This window comes from Amyelois transitella, chromosome 6, assembly GCF_032362555.1.
Source record: "Amyelois transitella isolate CPQ chromosome 6, ilAmyTran1.1, whole genome shotgun sequence".
Taxonomy (NCBI): Eukaryota; Metazoa; Arthropoda; class Insecta; order Lepidoptera; family Pyralidae; genus Amyelois; species Amyelois transitella.
In genome coordinates this window covers 560,549-579,240 of record NC_083509.1, presented here as the reverse complement: position 1 = coordinate 579,240, position 18,692 = coordinate 560,549, and the positions used below count along the sequence as shown (strand labels likewise).

At 37.2% G+C, this 18,692-nt stretch overlaps 1 protein-coding gene across 1 annotated transcript in view; it reads left to right on the top strand.

The window, feature by feature from the left end:
- The window catches only part of LOC106139972 (protein O-mannosyl-transferase TMTC1), a 108,304-nt gene that overhangs the window by 88,182 nt on the left and 1,430 nt on the right, over nt 1-18,692 (top strand). Inside the window, exons 3-13 of the mRNA XM_060944701.1 lie at nt 7,273-7,346; nt 9,715-9,849; nt 10,883-11,059; nt 12,213-12,399; nt 13,779-13,900; nt 14,150-14,311; nt 15,310-15,423; nt 15,971-16,114; nt 16,697-16,896; nt 17,464-17,626; nt 18,116-18,242. Of these exons, the coding sequence (XP_060800684.1) occupies nt 7,273-7,346; nt 9,715-9,849; nt 10,883-11,059; nt 12,213-12,399; nt 13,779-13,900; nt 14,150-14,311; nt 15,310-15,423; nt 15,971-16,114; nt 16,697-16,896; nt 17,464-17,626; nt 18,116-18,242 (1,605 nt within the window). The remainder of the gene's footprint in view (nt 1-7,272; nt 7,347-9,714; nt 9,850-10,882; nt 11,060-12,212; nt 12,400-13,778; nt 13,901-14,149; nt 14,312-15,309; nt 15,424-15,970; nt 16,115-16,696; nt 16,897-17,463; nt 17,627-18,115; nt 18,243-18,692) is intronic.

Below are 18,692 nucleotides of genomic sequence, written 5' to 3'. Positions count from 1 at the left end.
ACCCAGGACAATCAGACCCGGATTCGAACCCGGGACCTCCGGTGGCACAGACAGCTTTACCACTAAGCCACATCTCTTCCTACTGGCGTTAACCCTGGGGTGATATTTAGGATGCCTCTTCAATCAAGTATAAATAAAATATCTTATTTATTTTTAAGTAAGTAGCTCTTGACTTATTTCTGTTTAAGACTAATCCGCTTTAGTAATTTTGGATGTTCTACGTTATTTTGTCATTTAGTCTAATTTTCATATATATCGTCCTCTCTTATAGCATTTACCGATAGATTATCCTTTGGTTGATGCGTTTCTGTGCCAGAAACCACGCCCTTTATAATACTAGCATTAAAAGTTTATGCCTCTAGGGCGAAGACCGTGATAAAATGTCAATACAACTCGTAAACAACTTTTAGTGTTCCATTTTTTTTTCATTGTATTATATAAGTTATATAGTAGAGAATTAACCTATTCTTATCAATACATCCATTGCACAATTTACATTATCATTTTTAAGATAAACGAGTTAGTTTTTTTTATGAATTTTGTTCTGTCCTTTACCATAAAATTTCGAGCGAGATTTATGCCCCATCGTCCTGACATGTCCATCCAATGCTGTTATCAAATCATAGAAGTTTTTTGTAGCTGTATTTTGTACTGATTTTGTGATAAGGAATAGAAATTCATCGGCTAAATTGTTGTCGCACATACATACATACATATAATCACGTCTATATCCCTTGCGGCGTTGACATAGTCTCGAAAAGACTTATAGGCCACGTTCGGCTGTTTGGCTTAATAAAAGAATTAAGATTCTAATAGTGACAGGTTACTAGCCCACCGCCTACAAAAAGAATCCAAATTTTTAAACCTATCTCATGGGACTCTGTGGCGCAGCGGTAGTGCGCTTATCTTTGACACCGGAGGTCCCGGGTTCGAATCTCGGCCAGGACATGATGAGAAACAAACTTTCTCTGATTGACCTGGGTCTGGATGTTTATCTATATGTATAAGTATTTATATAAGTATTTATTTATTATAAAATATAGTATCGTTGAGTTAGAATCTCGTAACACAAGTTTCGAACCTTCTTCGAGGCTAACTCAATCTATGTAATTTGTCCCGTATATATTTATTTATTTTATTTATTATTTTCCTATTAGTGCCGTTGAACCCAAAATGTCTCATAAGCGTGTTTAAAGTTATTTATATGACAGACTAGCTTTTGCCCGCGGTTTTCCCGCGTCAATAGAGCCGAAATAGATTTTGTGGTATTGACGTGAAAGACGGACAAACAAACAAACTTTCACAATTATAATAATCATGTAACCGCAGTGAGCGATAGAAGACTTAAATAAGGTTAACTATAAAATTTTAGATGAAACACTAATGTTCAACTGTTTATTTCTTCAATGCGAAACAATGTAGCCGTTTAAGGAAAATATATCTTAAAAGTACTTTCATACGATCCCATCACAATCTGCTTAAATAATTTCGTGAATGTGAAACCGGGTAGTTAACTTGATGTAAAGTATGATCAACACAGAATATTAAATGCGCTAATCTTCGAAATGAACGAGGAAAAATCTGGAACGGTGAAAAAATATAAAAATCTGTTTTATGATTTTGCGAATTAGATTATACCTACCTACTAAAGAAGAACATATTACAAGCAAACGCTGACTTTTACACTGAACAATGTGATCTAATCTTTTAAAGAAAATGGTGGATAATTTGATCATGATCTTTAGGTATTGCTTTATGTATAAAATTTGTATGTTTTCATAAATGCATAATGCCGTGTGGTTCCCGGCACCAATAGAAAAAGGAATAGGACCACTCCATCCCGTTCCCATGGATTTCGTAAAAGGCGACTAAAGGATAGGCTTATAAACTTGGGTTTCTTTTTTTTAGGCGATGGGCTACCAAACTGTCAGTATTTCAATCTCAATTCTATCATTAATCCAAACTTATCAATCCTTAGTCGCCTTTTACGTCATCTACGGTAAAACAATAGAGTGGTTCCTATTCTACATAATGTGCCGGGAACCACACGACACGTTGATAATTCGAGTAGTAGTTAACTTGAGCGTTCGAAGACCGTCGCTCCCATTTTGTTCCACATCCGTGTGGAAGGAACTGTTTCCTAACAGAATAAATCTCCGCGCTCAGTTCGGTCATTTCTTAAGTCAGTCAGTAATAAAAATCCGCAATACAAACTTAGATTGAGTTCGCTATCTCTCAGTCTCGAGTAAGTTAAATTGCAGACGGGTTGCGTTCAAACTGAATGTATTTCTTTACAAGACTTCAAATAGATTGAGATTAAACTGATGTTAGATATAGAAAAGACGGGTTAAAGAATTAGAAGAAGGGTAAATTCTTCTGTACAAAATTCTTTCATTCAAAGCGTAATGTTTGGAGATGTTACAATTATTGATGCTCGACTTGTCATTGCTTTTGTTCTACAATTGCATTGTATGAAATTAAAAAAATGGACATGGTGCACTTTCATTTATTAACTACAAGGCGCAGGTAAATTAAGAATTCAAGCTTAAAAAAATATTTGCTAGTAGTCAGAAGAAAAAGTAATTATTAGTAAGTAAGTATCAATATCAATTCTATTAGTACTAACCTATGAATATTTATATATACATACATAAAATAACGCCTTTTATGGGAGGTTTAGGCGGAGACTACTTACATATTTCCACTATTTATTTCCACTTTCAATTAAGGACGTCCTGGAAAAAGGTCAGGCCAAGAGTACCTACCCAAAACCGCCGCTTACATGAAGAGAGTTATGAATGTGGATGAAGCGAAAGAAGTATGCAGAGATCGTGGCAAGTGGAGAGATGAATATTTATGGCTGCAAATATCCGTACAATGGCGGTTGTTGACGAAGGATGGTCAGGCCAGGTAAAACACACGCGTCAGATTTATTTATATGATTAATATTTTGTTTCACACAGACAATATTGATTAAACAGGTAATTAAAAATAACGCAGAGAAAACATTTCATTTAGGCGCGCTTGGTTCTCTGCGCGCGGACCAAGTTTCCAAATTTAAAATTGGCGCGAGCGTGCGTTACCACAGACAAACTCGAATATTTTTTCCAAAACAAACATATGATATGGGCGCCTCGTACATGTAACATATAAAATGGCGGAACAACTAAAATGTAAAACTTTAAATATGAATAAAATGACCCTACCTGTATATACAAATAAAAACCTTAATTCTATCAAATTTCTATCAGATTCTCGTCAAAACAGTATTTTTGAAGTCAATGCCAGTTTCCCGATAACAGTCCCGTAATCCAGGATAACAGCGGGATATCTCCGGGCCATTGAGGGAGCGCCACGGGATTTAAACAGATACGTTGTGGTGTACGGTTAACAAAATAGAAGGGTAGTTAGATGATGTTGTTATAAGATGTTAGTTTAACGACGTGGATCTAGTCATTATAATAAGTGATATCTTGCATTCTATTTCAAAAATATATCTATTGTGCAGTACAAAAACAAATGAGTGACTTTAGTCTAAAGATCTCTAGTTTAGTCCTAACAGTCGAACATCTTGCTAACATGATGCAAATGAGTACCTAGGCGATTGTTGGTTGCCGGTTAATAACTTGGAAAGACATAAACACATACATACCAACATACATACCTATAATCACGTCTATATTTTTACTTCTTCATTATTTAGGTAACATTTGCCAATCAAAATTATTTTTGTACATTCTTAGTACCTTACTTCAATGATTTTTAGACGGATAAATAGTTTTTATATATTTTTATTGGTTGCTACAAAACAAACACACATTAGAAACAAAAAAATTACAATTAAGTAAGTGCTTGAAAATTATTTTTCCACGGAAAATTTTGGTGAATTTTTACTTTACAATTACTTTGTCAATTTTTACCTAGTAAGCAAAAGTAGTACTAAAATTACATTCATTTTAATGTAGATTTATTTTACCTAAATACAGAATTAAAGTTCCTATTTTAAAATGAATGTTCCTGATATCACAACGTATCAATGATATAGGTAACGTTGGGTAACGAAATTCAGGCTAAAATCAATTTCGCTTCATGCCACCGCAGAGCCATCGACCTTCAAGCGTAATTTTATCAAATTAATATAAATTCAATGTGGCCCGAGCGTCACTAAGTTATGTAATAAATTAAGGTATACTTATTACGTAGATATATATAATAGAGATAGATGTAATAGAGAGTAATGCGAGAAATATATTATCAAATGAATTTAGTTAAATACTAACTTTTTGAGAGTTCAAGAGTACCCGAAACCGCCGAGCTTGTCTCAAGAGAGTTATGAATGTGGATGAAGCGAAGAAAGTATGCAGAGATCGTGGCAATTGGAAAGATGTAGTCTCTGCCTACCCCTGTAGGAAAAGGGCGTGATTTTATGTATGTATCAATTGACTTTGGTGTTGTACCATTCGCAAATAAAAAAAAAATATAGTCGGTGGGAAAGAGGCGTGATTTTATGTATGTACCTTTTTAAGGTTATATAGTAATGTATGTGTTTTATTTTTGAACCAACTTCAAAGTAATCAATTAAATTCTTTTTGAAATGATAACACTTTATTTATATACAGGATGGTCAGTAAACTAACATAAAAGTCAAATTATTAAAAAAAATATTTAATTACATATCTAATTTTCATTTCATAAACAATAACACATTATTCCAAAGCAATGCCATTGTAAAAGTAGTCAATACTCACTTCAAATTAATTAACACGCCATTGTTATTAATTTCTGATTCTCTGTGGCAGTAATTAATAAGTGGAACTGTTTTACATTGATGAAATTACCAATATTGTGTATTTACATAGCTTTTGAAGCGGGAGTGCCGTTTGATTCCCGGCACCAATACAAAAAAGAATAGGACCACTCCATCTCTTTCCCATGGATGTCGTAAAAGGCGACTAAGGGATAGGCTTACCACCTTTTTTTAGGCAGTGGGCTAGCAACCTGAGCCAAATAGCTGAACGTGGCCATTCAGTCTTTTCGACTGTTGGCTCTGTCTACCCCGCAAGGGATATAGACGTGGCCATATGTACGTATGTATATATGTTTGAAGCTGAATGGGATGATATTGTGGTAAATGCAATAAAGCTCAGAAAGGGTGATTGTTAGGATTCGAACCTTGTACATCACGCTTTTTATTCCGGCATCTTTAACGTTCGACCAGCGACGCTCTAAAGCGTACGTGTAACAAACTAACTAAGAATTTAACCGTGAAAGCAAAGTAACAAAATAACAAACAAAACCTTGCATAAAATAATATAACAATAAAGCGTTTTAGCTTAACAAATAACCATTAACATTGATTAGGGTTAATTGTGTATTAATTAAATATTAAAACGGCAATGGTCTGGAGACGATTCCCTTTGTAAACTGTTATGTGTGGCGCAAGTTACAAGAGATAAGCGATTTTCAAGACTTTATTTTTATAGGCTTATAAACTAGGAATTCTTCTTTTAGGCGGCGGGCTAGCAACCTGTTACTATATATGAATCTCAATTCTATTATTAAGCAAGATAGCTGAACGTGGCCTATCAGTATTTGCCAGACCGTTGGCTCTGTCTACTCCGCAAGTGATATAGACGTGATTATATGTATGTATCTTATATATATAGATACTCCCTGTTTTAAGTCTTGAAAATATATGAATGTGTGCATTTTAAGTTTTAAATATCCTGCAGTACATAAATAAAAGTATTATTTGTAACTTTATATCTCACTATAAAACGAGCAAATAAACTGATTAGTTCATCATGTCATCAAAACCTCACTTTAATTCGTAGAGTATTTGCTACATAATAACAAACAATATTTTATTTAACAAGGCTTGATTGACGTTAATCTAAGTAATTATATAACCAAAAAGAAAATATTTTCATGGTCGCTTTTTTTGTTATTTTTCTAAAAACATCGTCTTATGATGCCCACTTTATAAATTTGTGATGATGTGAAACTTAGAATTTAAAAACGTGTTCCCTCATCCACATTTCAATTCTAAGTATGGATAATTGAGAAGTTGACTTTACTGAAGAAAATGCTACAGTGCAGTTTTTTACCGCTTCTTCTGCACTGAGATTTAGTTCTAAGTAGTTTATTTGATGTCACCCTATGTTGTGAAACAAAAAGATATGACAATTATATATAAGTGATGTTTGAAAAATCCCACTAAAATAAAAAATTAAAGTTGCTGTCTTCTATGAGTTGAAACAGCTCTCATTGTACCTATCTCTAACAGTTGAACACCTATTTTAAGATACGCGCAGAATATGGCCGCATTTCCTTATCCACAAAATTTATTCCTTGTCCCGCTATCTTCTCCAAATTCTCCAAAACGGTGGGCCATACTGACGATTATAGTCTCCTAATGGCCACTTAAGGCGAATATCTCTTTAGGAAGGAATAAACGCAATCCTAATGCAGTTTAAGCCCCTTAATTGCGGACACAAACGTATTGTACTGATAAATGATTATGGCTTTGATTTTCTTAAACATGTTAGCGATACAATTTGACTTAGTTTATGCATACATACATATAATCACGTCTTTATCCCTTGCGGGGTAGACAGAGCCAACTGTCTTGAAAATACCGATAGGCCACGTTCAGCTGTTTGGCTTACTGATAGAATTTAGATTCATATAAAGCGACAGGTTGCTAGCCCATCGCCTAAAAAAAATCCCAAGTTTATCAGCATACCTATCCCTTAGTCGCCGTTTACGACATCCATGGGAAAGGGATGGAGTGGTCCTATTGTTTTTCTATTGGTGCCGGGAACCGCACGGCACACTTAGTTTATGGGAGGTAAATATCCACTGATTTATCTACCTACAAGTGGTCATGATGATAGTATATTGTATTATATATCCTATTTATTTAATAACTAGCTGTGCCCGCAACTTCGTCCGCGTAGAATAGTTATTTTGGGCATCATTGAAGCCCTCAAGGATAAATAATTTTCCCCGTTTTCACATTTTCCATTATTTCTTTGCTCCTTATAGTTACAGTGTAATGTTATTATAGCCTAAAGCCTTCCTCGATAAATGGTCTATTTAACACAATAAGAATTTTACAATACGAACCAGTAGTTCTTGAGATTAGCGCGTTCAAACAAACAAACTCTTCAGCTTTATAAATATAAAAGTAAAAAGTAAAAAGTAATAGATTTATTTGAGCCTACAAAAATTATAAAAGCAAAATCACAAGACTATGTCTCCTTGTTCCAGGTGTCAGGCGTGGTCGGCCGAGCGGACGTATTAGCTTGCCTCTTCTTTTTGTGCTCATTGCTTCTTTATCATGGGTAAGTTGGTATTTTTTATAATAATTTAAGAGCGTCTGACCTGGTGGTAATCAAGATGAGGCTTAAGGTGGCGCATGTAAACTCAAATAATGCCTACTTATTCACTCTTGCCTTGATAATCCTCAAGTTGTATTATATATGCCGTGTGGTTCCCGGCACCAATATAAAAAAGAATAGGACCACGCCATCTCTTTCCCACGGATGTTGTAAAAGGCGACTAAGGGATAGGCTTATAAATTTGGGATTCCTCTTTTAGGCGATGGGCTAACAACCTGTCACTATTCGAATCTCAATTATATCATTAAGCCAAACAGTTGAACGTGGCCTATCAGTCTTTTGAAGACTGTTGGCTCTAACTACCCCGGAAGGGATATGGACGTGATTGTGTGTATGTATGTGTATGATACTCTAATTTTGGGGTTTGTAGTGCAAAAATAAACACATCAACAACTTAGTCCCAAGTTGGGGTCGCATAGTTATAGAACCATTTCTCGAGTGGTCCAAACTTCCCGCATTGTTGCGTTTGGGCAATGTGATTCATGTGGTTTGCGAAGCATTTGAGAACTTCCAAATGTACCTTTACCCACTTCAAAAGAAAGGGTGTATGTGTGTACAGAGGGTATCGTATGACCAGTAGTGGAAATGAAGAGAATTCGCGACTGACTATTTGGAATTGTGGAGCGTATACAAAATGGCTTCATGGTGGAATTGAGATAAAAATAATGATAGTTTGCTAGTCCATCTCCATCCATCCATCCATCTAGAAGAATCCTAAATTTATCAGTCTACCCCTTAGTCGCTTTTTACGACAACCATGCGAAAGATATAGAGTAATTGTATGCTAAACACATGGCAAAAAATGCGTTAAAAATTAACAAACATAAACACATACGCATTTATAAATAACTAGAGGCCGCCCGCGACTTCGTCCGCATGGAAACCCTATCAATTCCGCGGGAACTCCGGGATAAAAAGTAGCCTATATGTTATTCTGGGTCTTCAGCTACCTACATACAAAATTTCATCGTAATCGGTTTTGCGTGTAAGAGTAACAAACATCCATACTGCCATCCTGACATAGGTACTCACAAACTTTCGCATTTATAATATTAGTAGGATTGAAACTGTGTAATCAACAAGAAATGCACGAAAAAATACATTACATATAATCACGTCTATATCCCTTGCGGGGTAGGCAGAGCCAACAGTCTTGAAGACTGATAGGCTACGTTCAGCTATTTGGCTTTAAGATAGAATTGAGATTCAAATAGTGACAAATTGCTAGCCCTAAAAGAAGAATCCCAAGTTTATAAGCCTACCCCTTAGTCGCCTTTTACGACATCCATGGGAGAAAGATGGAGTGGTCCTATTCTTTTTTTCAATTGGTGCCGGGAACCACACGGCACACGAAAAAATATTAGATAAATAATATATCTCAATACATTACATTGCATATTTTACGCCGTACCTACCAAGCAATTTCGCGCCGGATCCACCTAATTTTATTTCGCTGGATTAGATACCGTAATAATTATTTAGTTTATGAGGTTTCCGAAGTAATAACAACTGCCACGGGCGGGCAAAACGTAATTGTTAATTTAAAAACTTTATGATTCACAAGTCTTCGTTACCTATCAAGTTTTCAAGGCAAAATAGATATTTTTTTACAAGTCAAAATGGAATTTCAACAATAAAATCACTGAATAATCTAGCTAAACTACTGTCTACACCGTTAGAGTTAACAGACGTGATGTGCGTGAATGTCTTGTTTTATTATGATGTATACCTGTGATTTTTCGATTCTTAACAGACACTGGCCAATAATCGGAGACGGTAGAAAATTTGAAAATTTTTAGAATGGAATAAAAGCGCGCGAACTTTATATATACAGATAATTATTATATCACGCAACATATTTTTTTTATCACTAAGTATTACATTTATGTATTTACTAACTTTTGCCCGTGACTTGGTCCGCGTTGTTTCTTTTTTCGCAATGACAATCGGTTCAGTGGTTTAGGCGTGATAGCGCAACGGACACACAGACATTCGCATTTATAAAATTAGTACGGAAATAAGGGTAGAAGTTATTAAGTCTTATACTTATTAGTTCTTGATGACAAAGAGTAAAAGTTAAATAAAAAGAATATATTCGTATTTAAAACACCAAAACAATAAAAAGACTAAACAAAAACAAACAAGAATATATAAAAAAAAAAGAAATGCAGTATGATGCTCCCGAAAGGGTACCCCCTTATTGACGTATATAAAGCATAATTATCATTGAGTTACTTAGTAATAAAATATCTACTTTTGTGGTGGTCCAATCCGTAGGTATGTTATTTATCCTCCTTCTATCAAATTCCAGGTCATCAGGCCGCCACCGCGTATGGGCCAGCGTGGTTTTGGCGGCTCTCAGTATGCTGGCCAAGGAGACTGGGCTGACTGTGCTGTTATTTAATATAGCCTTTGACTTGTACCGCTGTTGGAGTCCAATATCAAGGTAATTTTATTTATAAATATCATTTTTCTCCCTTTGTAGTTCCCGGCACTTGAGAATAGGACCACACATATGGACGTCGTAAAAGACAACTAAAAGGAAATGGTAATAAACTTAGGATTCTTCTTTTAGGCGATGGGCTAGCAACCTGTCACTATTTGAATCTCAATTCTATCATGAAGTCAAACAGCTGAACATGGCCTATCAGTCTTTTCAAGACTTTTGGCTCTGTCTACTTCGCAAGGGAGATAGACGTGATTATATGTGTGTGTAGGTATGTGATTCTTCTTGTCGACTGTAAGCGAAATATCATATCTACTAAAATTAACTTTTTTGTACATCGATGATTCAAATGACCTGATGACCTTAATTATAATGTCAACTATCAAAGTGCTGTGTGGTTCCCGGCACCAATACAAAAAAGAATAGGACCACTCCATCTCTTTCCCATGGATGTCGTAAAAGGCGACTAAGGGATAGGCTTATAAACTTGGGATTCTTCTTTTAGGCGATGGGCTAGCAACCTGTCACTATTTGAATCTCAATTCTATCATTAAGCCAAACAGCTGAACGTGGCCTATTAGTCTTTTCAAGCCTTTGGCTCTGTCTACTTCGCAAGGCTAGATGTGATTATATGTGTGTGTATGTGATTCTTCTTGTCGACTGTAACCGAAATATCATATACATATATTAACTTTTTAGTACATCGATGATTCAAATGACCTGATGACTTTAATTATAATGTCAACAATCAAAGTGCCGTGTGGTTCCCGGCACCAATACAAAAAAGAATAGGACCACTCCATCTCTTTCCCATGGATGTCGTAAAAGGCGACTAAGGGATAGGCTTATAAACTTGGGATTCTTCTTTTAGGCGAAAGGCTAGCAACCTGTCACTATTTGAATCTCAATTCTATCATTAAGCCAAATAGCTGAACGTGGCCATTTAGTCTTCAAGACTTTAAGCTCTGTCTACGCCGCAAGGGAGATAAACGTGACCATGTGTATGTATCAACTATCAACATCGTGCTTCCAGATTATCGTCAGTCATAAGATGTCGCTGGAGAGGCGACGGCGTGTGGGGCCGAGTAGCGCGCGTGCTAGCGGCGCTGGTCGTGTTAGTCGGCGTCAGACTAGCGCTGCTCCAGGGATCGCTGCCAGCCTTCTCGCCACAGGACAACCCGCCTGCCTTTCACTCTTCATTTATTGTGAGGTAAAGACTCGGAAAACTTGCGAATCATGACCAAAAAGTTTTTGTAAAATCTCTTTAACTTCAAAACCCCTAGACCATTACTATAATACTGAACTAATACTAAGTTCGCGAATTATGATCAAAATCTTAAATAAAATCTCGTTTATTTTAAGACCCCTGGACCAATACTATAATACTGGACTAATATCATGTTCTATGCTTAACCCAATGGTAGACTGTTAGATAATGCTATTAGCATTAATTACGCCTATTGTACTTTACAAATTGCAATTGTCACAATAAATCTATACTACTATTATAAAGCTGAAGAGTTTGTTTGTTTGTTTGAACGCGCTAATATCAGGAACTACTAGTTAAAATTGAAAAATTCTTTTTGCATTGAATATATCATTTATTGAGGAAGGCTGCAACTTTAAGGAGAAAAGAAATAATGGAAAATGTGAAAAAAAACGGGGAAAATTATTCATCCTTGAGAGCTTCAATGATGCCCTAAATAACTATTCCACGCGGACGAAGTTGCGGGCACAGCTAGTAATAATTAAAACCCTATGTCAACTTTCTACGAACCATTGACATAAAATGAACAACCAGTTGTCAGTCAGATTGTCTATACATACATACATATAATCACGTCTATATCCCTTGCGGGGTAGACAGAGCCTACAGTCTTGTAAAGACTGATAGGCCACGTTCATCTATTTGGCTTTAAGATAGGATTGAGATTAAAATAGTGACAGGTTGCTAGCCCATCGCCTAAAAGAAGAATCCCAAGTTTATAAGCCTACCCCTTAGTCGGCTTTTACGTGCATCCATGGGAAAGAGATGGAGTGGTCCTATTCTTTTTTGTATTGGTGCCGGGAACCACACGGCACATTGTCTATTGACGGCCTCTGTGGCGCAGCGGTAATACGCTTGTCTGTGACACCGGAGGTCCCGGGTTCGAATCCCGGCGAGGGCATGATGAGAAAAGAACTTTTTCTGATTGGCCTGGGTCTTGGATGTTTATCTATATAAGTATTTATTATAAAATATAGTATCGTTGAGTTAGTATCTCGTAACACAAGTCTCGAACTTACTTCGAGGCTAACTCAATCTGTGTAATTTGTCCCGTACCTATATATTTATTTATTGAAATCTGGAAATGTCTTACCAGGTTGCTGACCTTCTGTTACCTGGCCGCGTTCAACTGGTGGCTGCTCCTGTGCCCGTGCTGGCTGAGCCACGACTGGCAGATGGGCTCCGTGCCGCTGGTCGCCGCCTGGGACCCTCGGAACCTGATGACTTGCGCCGCCATCTTGGCTTTGGTGGCGCTGTCGTATCGGTGTCTCGTGGATTTGGAGGTGAGAACATACATACTGCACGCACGAAAAAATATGACTCATGCGGCGTTACCTCGCTCTGAGGCGTTCCATGTAAGGCTTGAAGTGCAAGCGAGAGCGCGGAACGAGCGACAAAGAGGCACAATCGGCCTTCGCGTTCGGCAGCGTATACCGCCTTCTCTATATACATACATACAAATCTATTAAACAAATGAAATTAAAATTTTCTTTTGAAGAATGCTACCATTCCATCAGTATTTTTTTAAGACGTTGTCACGTTCAACTATCGTCAGTAAACCGACTTTACAGACAACCGACTTCTTTTTTTCATTTTTGTGTCCTGTTTACGAAGTTTCTTTATTGTGTCCAGTATTTACAGAGTTTGATAAACTGATAATTTGATAAGAAAGAAGGAAGGAAGCTGTTGACTTCAGCTTCAGGCTTCAGATTGTATGTTTTATACTGAATGTAAACAGATGAGACTTTGCAAAAATTTCTATCATTTTCCTTGGATAAACTGTGGCATCCGCTTCGGGCGGTTTTACTTAATATTACTTAGGTTTTCAGAGCAAGTCACTATTTGGATCTCAATTCTATCATAAAGCCAAATAGCTGAACGTGGCCGATCGGTCTTTTCAAGACTGTTGGCTCTGTCTACCCCGCAAGGGATATAGACGTGACCATATGTATGTATGTTTTCAAACAAGAAAGAATAGTCATATCTTACCACCTCCCATGGTTCTTGCGTTTGCGCTGTTAGAGAAACAGCGCACTCTTTCTCGACAAAATATTATTAGTGTCTTTTAGTAGTGTGTCACTCACCCCCTATTCTTGGGGGCTGACGATACACGGTACGCCTCGCCTAGCCTCTCCATTACCGAATGGTCGCCCCGATCTGTGAACCTGAAGTCTGCCGAATTTGATAAAATCCTTAACACCATCCTAGTTTATTAGATTTCTTTTGTTGCTTGGCAAGAATGAATACACATTATTATAGTTTGCGCGTCCCAACTCAGAAGGAAAAGGAAAAGATAAGGATATTTTCCTTCCAAATAAACCATTGTAACTCAAAACAATTTTCTGCCTCTCCTGCTCTTTACATTTGAGGCGAACTTTTACTTAGTTATTTATTTATTTACGCCAAAAATACAACGGTAGTAGTTCACCTCTTACAGTATTTGGCAAGGAATTCTTATAAGTATAACAAAATAAAATCATTTCAACTAAAATGACAAATAATAAGTATAAAATAATAAGAAACAAAGAAGTAACTTACAGAAACAAACAAGTTGAAGTACATTCACCTTTCTCACAAAATAACAAAGCCGTAAGATCTTGGGTTATCTGTATGTTTTAACTTCGCACACAAAGATGCAAAAAACCCAAATTTTCTATTTCAGCTCCAACGCCACACGCCGGTGGTGGTGGGGCTGCTGTTGTTGGTGATACCATACCTGCCAGCTTCCAACTTGCTGGTCACCGTGGGGTTCGTCGTGGCTGAAAGAGTTCTTTATATACCCAGGTAATATACCGATGTTAATGACGGATGGTGCCGTGTGGTTCAGCACTTAATAGGGAAAGATTGCTATTAATATAAGTGATATTAATAGCAATCTTTCCCATGGGTGTCGTAAAAGGTGACAAAGGAAGTAGGTAAGGTAGAAAAGTTTATTGTTGCTGGACTGAGTGATTCCAGATCACTCCGACATGCGACAGTCATTGACTCTTTGATATATCTTTAAATTAAAGTAGTATTTCCTTATAATTTCAGTATCGGCTCAGTGATCCTCACAGCGTACGGCATGGAACTGTTGTGGCGGCGAGCGAATTCAAGATGGCTGCTGTTTTTGGTCGCAGCAACTTCGGTAGCCTCAGGAGTGGCCAGGACTCATCTGAGGAACCGCGATTGGAGGACCAGGGAGACTTTGCTAAGGTCAGTCGGGCTGTATATAATGAGGAACATGATGACGATGGAAAAACAACGTAAAATACTAGCATCATCAATCAAGATAGTTTTACATGCTCCGGTAATAGTTTCTTTTAATTTAATTACCTTGGGTGATATTAGGGATGGCATACGAAAGACGTGATGGCAGTGAGTGGAACGAAAATGGACATACATCAATGATGAAAAAAAATATGAATGAACAATATGTGCTGTATCATCGGGAATAATTAATGAAACTTTTTGTACTACACAACTTATTGTAATTAAATGTACAATAAAGCAATTAAATATTATGGAAAAACGTACTCTCATACAAGAGGTAAAAAATAAGGAAGAATGCTTTTTTAATGTTGAATGTTACGGTGCATAAACAAACAAAAGAGTAATCCTATATTTATGGATACATCACAATAGGAAAGTCCTAAAAGAATAAAAGATCACGATAAGTTTCCTTGCGGCTATACAGGGTGACATTTAAAACAACTGCATCCTTTTAAACATAGACTATACCCATGCTTCTGAGCCGTTTGAGCCTATTTTTATTTAAATTAAACGTCATCATTTTTACATTTAAATAACCCTCAAAAACTACATCACACGCTTTAATACAGACCAATACTACAAAAAGTAATTAAAACTAAACAAGTAAATAAATGTCTGTAAAATAAATTATTTTTCTAGTATCAAGATCAAGTAAAGTACAGAGTTGTCGAGATCGCTCAGCTGAATGAATTGTGTCGTTGACCTCTGAATCTTACGCGTCGCTTTTCCGGCCGGGGTGATATGACGTATTTAGGATCGTGGATTTTGATACTTTTATTTTTTTCGTACTTTCTGAAATATGAACCGATAATTTTCTTTTAACGTTTTTAAATATCCTTTAGATGAGTACACTTAACAGTTAAATTTATGCAGTTGAATTAAAAGTCACCCTGTATACCAAATACCTTTTTATATTAATAATTATTTATATTCTCTTTCAGAGCGGACTTAGCAGTACTCCCTCACAACGCTAAACTCCACTACAACTTCGCCAATTTCCTCAAAGACATCGAACAACAAGAAAATGCCATCAAACATTACAAAGAAGCATTGAAGTAAGTAATTCTTTTAAAAGATTTTTTTATGATATTTGGCTTTTTAATAAAATTTCTATGATTATGCTGGTATTCTATATTCCCATTTTCAATTGTAGTCAGTTGTCATTATCGAATATCTTACAGGATGGACAGAGCTTATAGTCAACAGACTCAAAGGTCACTAACTGGACAGAATTGAGATTCCAAGATAGTGGTAGGTTGCTGGCCCGTCCAAGACGAAATTATTTCCTTAATTGACTTTTATATAAAAATCATCCAATTGGTTTTTATTAGTCCGTCCGGTGTCCAGCACTTTGGAATAGGACCATTCCTTATCTTTCCCATGAATCTCGTAAAAGACGCCTAAGGGTTAGACTTATAAACTTGTGATTCCTCTTGGAAACGATGGGCTAGCAACCTGTCACTCAATTCCATCATAAAGTCATACAGCTGAACGTGACCTATCAGTCTTTTTAAGACCGTTGGCTCTGTCTACCCCGGAAGGAATATAGACGTCACTATTTGTATATATGTGTATGTTAGCAAGGCATATCTTTTATTCTAGATTATGGCCAAGCTACGCCAGCGCTCACAATAATCTAGGAACACTAGTTTCCGGCTGGAGTCGAGCTGAACATCACTTTCTCCAGGCGCTGAAGTATAACCGGGACCATGTGAATGCTCATTACAACCTTGCTAAATTGTACAGGTATGTTTACGCGAAGAGATAAGCTCTGAGACAATGTTCATATTATTCAGAGGATTTAAGACGAAATGTCACAAAAATCAATGATGTGTTAGGAGAATATAATATTTTAGACCTTTCGAACTTGATTTGGTGATAGTGAATACCTAAACTTATAGGAACCAAAAAATATAATTGAAAATCTTCTCATTATTAAAACTACAAATGACTTAGCTATATTAAGCATTAATTTTACTAGTCGTTCTATATTTTTTTCAGCCAATCATGCTACTTTTGATTAACTTTTTGATGATATTAGTGGTACAAATAGTATAGTAGTGCTCTTACGGTGAGGGAAGACATCGTGAGGAAACCTGCTCGTTCAGGCAACTGGATGTGAAATCATGATCAATCCAATACGGGCTAGGTTTACCTCAAAGGTTGCGGAGGTCAGATGGGAGTCGCTTCGTGAAAAACCTGACTCACTCAATCTAGGATCCATGGTCAAAGACATACCCCGGGACCCTCTCCAGAGTGGTGAGGATGCAACCGGGCCTAAAGCCAGGAGGAAGAAGAAGTAAAAAAAATTGAAATTATTATTTTCAGAAAAAAGAACCGCAACGCAGAATCTCTAAAGATGCTGGAGAGATGTATCACATTGGAGCCGAGATTCATCCAGGCTTACTTAGAGATTCTGCACCTCACTGACGGAGAGGAGAAGAGGGTGATATTAGACAAACTTGTGGAACTAGAGCCGGGGAATTGGGAACATTACCTTTTGTACGGGAACTGGTACAAAGAAAGAGGTAAGTAAAAGCAAAGTTGTGGATATTTGGAATCGAGGTAATTGAAGTTTGACTTGTGGTAGGTATTAGATTAACCTGTGGAGACTGAGAACTGGGAACATTATCCGCTGTATGGGAATTGGCTTCTTCTAAATTTGAAGTCGAGGTTCATCAGAGCTTACCTAGGGATTCTACACTTTATTAATAGAGGAGATAAGAGAGTAACATTAGGTGTCTATTGTATGGGAAATATTTGAAGGACAGAGTTTAGTGGATTCTATATTACCTACCCATATCTTCTTTTAACGCTTACACAACTGAAACTGCTGAACAGATTTCTTGCAATTGGGCAGACTAATATGATAATTCGAAGGAATAAAATTAGATTCAAGCTAGATATAAAATAATTGCTCATCAAATTTATGCTTCTAACCGAAGTGTTGAAAAAAAATGAAAATAAAAAAAAATATTTATTAAGTAACTTACTTGTTATTAAGAATGATATTATCACACGTAATATGAAAGGTTTATTGTATAACTGCACTAAACTTATTGATGTAACTATTTAATCAATTTTATTTCCTACAGGATTACTCCCATTATCCTTAAGGTACTACACCACAGCCATGCAGCTGTCTTTCAGCGGTACCTCACAGAACCACGAGCGAGGCAAGATTTTGTCCACACGAGCCGCTTGTCTTGCTCATCGGAGTAATGGACAGACTGCCAGGGTGGTGCAATTAGTTACCAGGTAAGGTCTTGGAAATACTGAAAACAACAATGTCAAATTTAAAAAAAAGCAGAATAAAATTGAGCGACCGGATAAGCAACAATGTTTTATGGAATGTTGTGATGTGAAAGAAGGTGTAGCTACAGGAATAGAAAAGGGAATGCTTGAATTTAAATTTAAAAGCGAAAAACATTTATAAAGATGTTGGTGTGATTAAGTGATAAAGTGATACCATGTAGTTTATTACAAAATCAATATTTTATGTTTTATTCAGTAAACAGGCCTATTTTCACGTCATTTTACATGTCAACAAATTAAATTAAAATTATATCTTGTATATAAATATTTGTCTAAAAGCTAGATTATAGTACCTACTGAAGCACTTAACCATCTCGAGGCTAGCGTCCCTTTCAAAGAACAGAAAGGAACGCTGTACAAAACGGACATAGAATTCCTTTAAAGAATAGAACCCCAATTTTGAAAATGAATGAATATCAATGGTTTGTTAAGATGGCAAGCGTCCGGCGGCGGGCAGCCGCAGTGGGCGCGCGCGCGCGCGGCGCGGGCGTGGCGCCTGCGCACCGAGCTGGCGGGCCGCGCCGCGCTCTACGCCCGGCCGCACGCGCACCACGCGCAGGTATGACTTACTTGACTTAAGGTCCTATGACCCCTAGCTGGGGCAGAGGGCATCCACAGTGCATCGCAGGTATGACTTAAGGTCCTATGACCCCTAGCTGGGGCAGAGGGCATCCACAGTGCGTCGCAGGTATGACTTTAGGTCCTATGACCCCTAGCTGGGGCAGAGGGCATCCACAGGGCGTCGCAGGTATGACTTACTTGACTTAAGGTCCTATGACCCCTAGCTGGGGCAGTGCGTCGCCATCCCGGTATACCGCCAGTTTAATGCTATTATAGCATCATCTATACTATAGCATCATCAGGTTGCTTCCCAGCTAATACAGTTGTGTCCTCCCCAGTAATGCTAAACGGACCCAGGGTGCCTTCCAAATTTTCTCTCTCTGTTTTGATCCGGTTTTCGGCGTACTCAGTTTTCAGTCCATTAGCTCGTATATATATATGTATATCA